The 6509-nt window shown below is 40.5% G+C and overlaps 1 protein-coding gene across 2 annotated transcripts in view; it reads right to left on the reverse strand.

Moving 5' to 3' along the window:
- Nucleotides 1–6296, reverse strand: part of LOC124789169 (39S ribosomal protein L21, mitochondrial) — a 37902-nt gene extending 31606 nt beyond the window's left edge. The window contains exons 1-2 of one of the 2 annotated variants that reach the window (XM_047256463.1): nt 6051–6296; nt 91–210 (exon numbers count right to left, since the gene is read on the reverse strand). In XM_047256463.1, coding sequence (XP_047112419.1) covers nt 91–210; nt 6051–6054 — 124 coding nt within the window. In that variant the 5' untranslated portion in view covers nt 6055–6296. Of the gene's footprint in view, nt 1–90; nt 211–6019 lie in introns of both variants that reach the window. The other variant, XM_047256462.1, reaches the window with a different exon arrangement.
- Nucleotides 6297–6509: the final 213 nt, after the last annotated feature.

A 6509-nucleotide genomic window follows, 5' to 3' on the forward strand; every position in this document is an offset into this window, starting at 1 on the left:
ATCTCTGCACAATGCCCCATGTTCACTGTCCCTTCCTGCATATATCATTCAAATATACACCATATACATGTACTGAAGTGATAATCTCACCTCTTGTTAATTTATTTTCTGCTTCTGTAGAATCGACAACAACTTCTTGCTTTATTTCTGATGGTTGTGTAAGTGTCCTTGCCCTAGCATCAGAAGATGAAAATTTGACAGTTGTTGAACCTGTAAAATTATTGCAAAAAAAAATGCTATAAAGAACAAGAATAAATTTAACACAGTACAAATGCCAAAAGCAAATCAAACCACTGCTCCAAAACACTTTAAACCATTATGAACTCCCTCTCCATTACTGTAACATACTGTAATACAAACTATAGTTCCTGTTATTGCTATAACAAGAATTATAATTATTATCTTGAAATCTCATTCATTCATTTCACCAACATGCAACCAAACTCTGGTCAAGTGGAGAATTCGACACAGTGCGTCAGCTTTAACTGATGACATAATGATGTTAAGGCATATGACATCATATTTTGATGGTGTATTTGAAAGTTGGCTTTTGAAGTAGGCGCTGTTTGATGTGGCATTCCCTTTTGGTAAATTTCCATTTCTGGAAAACTGACGGGCACAATGTATCTGTAATTTGCATTTGGAGATTTCTGTATTATTGCCATAGATTTGACTTTACAATATAGTAGCTGAATGTTGAACTAGGAAATACATGAAAATATGATACCATTTTTGCAAAAGTATGGGGCGCTGTCTGGTATGCTGACCTGGAAAGACTGAAAGACCACCAGAAGCACAAACTTTGATGACAGCCGCTATTTGGAACTGCGAGCACTGCCATCGCTGCCGCAAGAACACACTGTCATCGCACCTATCAGCATTCACAGTGGCCCCCTAAAACCAGCAGCTCAGCCCTCAGTAATCAGTCATGATTTCTTGCACCATTATATTGATATCGCTATACATCATTGTCTATGCTCTGAATTCACTACATCTCAGCCTTCAGTCTTAGTTTATTTGTTGGACTTATTACTCTCCCATGCCTTCTCCACTGCTTGTTGTTCCCTAGTTGATTTTTTCCGCCTGTTTACTCTCGGCAACTGGGTGTGATGCCCTCAGCTGGTCGGCCTGTTGTACTGGTTTTCAAGTCATTCCCGGTCTTGTCAAATTCAGGTCACAGAAACTGTTGACGAGGTAAACATTTAGCAGTGTCCCATGGATTCCAAGCTCGTAAAACTCGTGGAGCAGCAACAGCAACAGGGCGAAACAGGTCAAAACCCTCATGGGTGCCAGCTACTGTGCTTGCCACCCATGGGCGATGCCTTACGACAGTTGACACTCCGAGGACGTTGGAGTGCCATTATTCAAATCAAAATCCACCTGCACCAACAGACTGCACCACTGTCAGATCTATAACACCCACCCTTGCCAATCCCCTACCCTCCTAGGTACAATTTTCACTCCAGTGTACCACAAGCGGCTCCCACGGATGCAGGCATGGAGGTGGAGTCCTCACTGTGGCCTCCACCCCCATGGCCATCATCAGCCCTACCATCTTGCCCCAGTGTGTTGCCTGACCACCAGGCCTCTTCCTTCCAAGTGACAGGCTTCAATGCCAAATCTCCTTCCGTGACAACATTTCACCTTCCCAAGCTTCATGCTGGGCGCTTCCACCCCTACGTGCCCATTTCAGGGGAGAGGGAACCAGTATCATGGCCCGGTGAGTTTGAAAGCCCGGTGGAATGCACAGACCTTGATGACAGCCACTAGGCAGCAATCTGTGAGTGATGCTGCAGTGCCGACGTGAAGATACTCCTGTCGTGCTAGCCTATCAGTACTCGCGGTGGCTTTTTAAAGGCAGCAGTCCAGCACCTCAGCAGTCAGTCATGATTTCTCTGTGCTGTTGTACTGATACAGCTATACGTCTTAGTTCGAAATTCACTATGGCTCCAGTTTCGATTTTAGTTTTACTTGCTGGACTTACTACTCTATCATGCTGTCTCCATTGTTTGTCGTTTGTCAGTTGCTGTCGTCCACCTATTTACTCCCAGGCAACTTGTTGTGATGAACTTGTCTGGTCGGGCCTGTTGTACAGGTTCTTGAGCCATTCTCAGTCTTGTTGGATTCTGGTCACAGTACACTGACCAAATATCAAACTACAGTAAACCTATGACAATGGTACAATCACAGGGGGTTGGAGCTTTTCAGAGACTGATGAATCAACTTTTGTTAATGTTGAATATGGGAAGGGTAAAGGAGTTGTGTGTAATCGGGTGTGGAAACCACCTGCTTTTTAGGTGGTGGGAACCTGCAGTGGTTTATAAGCTCACACCAAAAGTCATTGGTGAGAGTTTCAGATCATTTTGCTTCTCATTGGGAAGTTGTGAACCACAGAACCTAATTTAAAAAAGGAAAGGGTTGTACGAAAACTATGGAAAGGTCACTGGGGTGCTGTGAAATAATTGCACTTATTGGTCAGCACTGCAAGTCCTTGTTGATCTTTGGTCTCTTTTGTCACCTGCCTACATTCTCAACATCCTCCTTTGTATCTTCAAGCAATCTTTTCTTAAAATTCACTGGAACATGTAAATGCTCCCTGTGCAGCAATTGAAGGTGCCTTCGATACGTATGTGTCCCTTGGGAAGCAAAATTATTGTAACGAGGGGTCAGAAGATGCTCTTCTGACATGCAAGGTTGTTTGGATTAATACTATTGACAGAGGAGATTTACTGTCTATTTTAATTCTTTTTAAAACTTACAAGAAAAACGCATAAACTGAATGTTGTGAGTTGAATTATGGGAGGCACGGCAGGCTTGGGAGGGGGGGGGGGGGGGGGGGAGGGGGGGGGAGGGGAGGGCATATTTTGTGGTAGGCAAGTCTCTTTTAATAAGAATTTTGTGGAGGGGATGTAGCTTTCTTTTCGTATGAATTGAGGAATGAGGGTGTTGGAAGAACAGTGGGAGTTTTGTGCATTTAAGTCTTTTGTGTTATGATTTATTTCAATAAAGTGTTCTTTCATTTTTGTATAAACTTAACTTAGTCTACACAGTAGGTATTACAGGAAACTAGATATTTGTTGGTGAGGAGGGTGGCTTTTGATATTCAGTGATTTTTTTTTTTTTGTTTTTTGAGAGGGGGGATTATGGATGCTTGGTTCAGGTGATTAGATAGGCTATGTATTTAGTTTTTTTTTGTGTGTGTTTTGGTTTGCATATTAATAGTGTTTTATTTTCGATTTTTATTTTGAGTAAGTCTTGATTAATTTTTTATGATGATGATTCTGAAAGGTATTTATTAAGTATTTATTACGATCTTAGGATTTTGTGAGAAACAGGACTGATGGGTATCATATGGTTCATTGCATCCATATAGGTTAACTGAAGTTTATGATATCAGTTCTTTGTTCAAACAGTTTTGGTCCCCCCCCCCCCCCCCCCCCCCCCCCCAACCGTCTCCTTATACTGCTGTTTTGAGATTTGTGAGTATTGTGGAGTTCAGTTTAGTTATAAGCGTTGATTTAGGCAATGATACCAATTTTACACCAGAACTGGACATTTTGTTAACATTGTTGCTTACTGGTCGGTTGCTGTCATGCAGTCAATTTCAGCTACATATTTTAAGTGAAGATATGATACCACCATTATGTCAAAACTGGTTTGCTATTTTGAAGATAACACCACTTTGTGGTTGGCTTGTTTAGGTTCACTTAAAGTATGATACAAATTTTAAATATGAAATAGCTATAATTTTACAGATATTGTGTTTCATGGTTGCTGGATGTTATCAAGTTTAATTTACCTATAAAGATTTAGTGACTACAATGATAACATTTTACAACTGAATCGGCTTTTTTTGGTTACGTTGTTTTTGGGTATCCAGTAGTTCCAAAGAAAACGGGTCGACAGAAACGTCCGATCCCACGCGTCGGCTTTGACCCGTGACGTCAGGGTGTTGTCGTGTGTGACATCATGACGGCGCGGAGTTTGGTTTGAGTGTGGCTGTCTCCAGTTCTGTTTTATCTTATTTTATTTACTTTTCTGATCTGTTCGTCTATCTCGTGAGATTTTTTTTTAAATTTAAAAACGCTTATTACTTACTTTAATTATCTGTTTCCTCTAATTTCTGTTTTAGTTTATTATATTTATCTTTCTGATCTGTATCGTTCTATCCCGTGAGATTTTTTTTGTAAAATACAAAAAACACTAATCACCTACTGAAGCATCTTTATCTTCTATGGGTTGCAGGGGTTACGACCGCTGGGGAGGTGGGTGGGTATTCGTGCATGGCTGTTTTCACTTACATGTTGTAGCTACGCAAGGCGTCTAAATTGTTTATATTTAGTTTGCTCCCCCCACCCAAAACACCCCATTTCCCGCGCTTGTCCCGTTAGTGTCATTAGTCTTCATGTAGAAAGTGTGTGTGTTTGTTTTTGTTTCCGCCATATTTGTGACGTCATGAGTCAAAGCAGACGGGCGGGATCGGTACGCTTCCGTATTTCCAAGAAAACCATACCAATTGGCTCTGAGCACTATGGACTTAACATCTGAGGCCATCAGTCCCCTAGAATTTAGAACTACTTAAACCAAACTAACCTAAGGACATCACACACATCCGTGGCCGAGGCAGGATTCGAACCTGCCACCGTAGCGCTCGCACAGTCCAGACTGAAGCAACTAGAACCACTCGGCCACACTGGCCGGCAAACAATACCAATTATATGGCGTATTCCACATGTTTTATTTAATGCAAGGTTCATGGTTAAAACTAGGATGTAGTTTACACATTGTTGGCGGATCTCAGTGGTTTGCCCTCACCCAAAAACCTCAACTTCTTACGATATGTAACTAACTATTATGATATAAAATCACTGGTAAAAATATACCCACTGCATCTTCTTTTGTAAGTTATTAGTGGAGGTTGAGGGTGGAACCTACAGAATCTCTGATTCTGCCGACTGCTGTCATCCTAAATGGAACAAATGATAGTGGTTAATGTTCCTATTAACACTGAAGTGGGGATGGGATGGGATGGAAAGCATTCTGTTTCCGAAATTAATATGCAGAAGCCACGACAGTATTTGCATTCAGCAGAGACGCTGTATTTGTATTCACTAAGTGAGGGTTCAACCACAAGAAACTACACAGTGAACCATAAATATAAGTGGGTGAAGAGGTTTCTCATCACCCTCATACAAGTTCTCTGTGACTGGAACCCAGGTTTTCCTGAATGCAAATCAAGTCTCTTACTTATCTGTATACTATAATAATATAATATATGAGGGTACTGCTTACTGCTAGCAATGACTGTGCCAGCCATATGTAACATAACAAATTAAAATTAAAATCTGTACTTTGGTAAAACCAGTTGTTTCCTCCATTATGTTAAATAGGCCTAGCTGTTGTGTAACACTTGCTGATAGCTAGTATTTACCTGATTACATTGGTATTTATCTAAGGAAGTAGTTAGGATACATACACCTGCAACAACATGCGCCTGTTTAATATACACTAATGTTGTGTGATGAAACTTTACAACAACTATCAATTTCTATGCTGCTAAGGGGAATTTCAAAGCCTTGAATTTATATTGTCAGGTACTTCAGGGCGCAAATCTAGAATTATAAGATTGTTACGTATGGGTGGTTGTAGTTGCATACCTACAACAAATTCGTAAACATAGTAAACGACATGTATTGAACGTCGCATTCAATGGAAATAAAACAGGTAAATGCTCACAACAAAAAACGCATCGGCTATGGAATTCGAGTTACACAAATAATTAGGAGGCACACAAATGGATGCTACGTAAAACCTTCCGTACTAGTCTCGCTAGAGCTAAGAAGTTGTGCACTAACATTTGTTACTAAGAAAGGTGTAGCAATGAAACTAACCGCAGAATCACTGCTTCAATATGGCAAATACACTGCTTAGTTTATGTTTCTTGTCATCAAATGTAACATTACAATTCGTTCTGAAAAAGTACAATAATTACTAGCATCCTATCATAATTATTACTAACCTGCTATGGGGAAAAATTGTCTTTTACTAACCCATTTATGGGAACCAAATGAGATTCGGCCGAAACTTTTACATATTGCAGCCAATGCCATTACGTAATAATCAACATGAAAACCACAAGGAGTATTTTTTTAAATATATTTGGTTAATGCTTCTCCGCACAACTATTGGTGCAGTACACTGTGCCCCATGCTTTGTTTTGTAAACATTTCAGACCAAAGATTAAAGGCCCCTCAACGTGCAACAATTTGTCTGTGCCAGTGAAGCTGGGTTTACACTAGCAAGTCGCTAGCAGAAGTTATTGCTGCAAGTTATTCATAGCCACTTGCAGCTGTGTTAACCACAGCAGCGCAAGAATTAAGCAAGATTCTTCCGCAAGTTCTTTGGCAAGAAACTTGCATCAACAACTTGCTGATAGTGTTTACATATGCTTTCAGTACCACTACGAGTATCAGCCGAAGTGTAAAATGACAAGTAGGTGGGTGAGATGC

This window comes from Schistocerca piceifrons, chromosome 3 (genome assembly GCF_021461385.2).
Source record: "Schistocerca piceifrons isolate TAMUIC-IGC-003096 chromosome 3, iqSchPice1.1, whole genome shotgun sequence".
Classification (NCBI taxonomy): Eukaryota; Metazoa; Arthropoda; class Insecta; order Orthoptera; family Acrididae; genus Schistocerca; species Schistocerca piceifrons.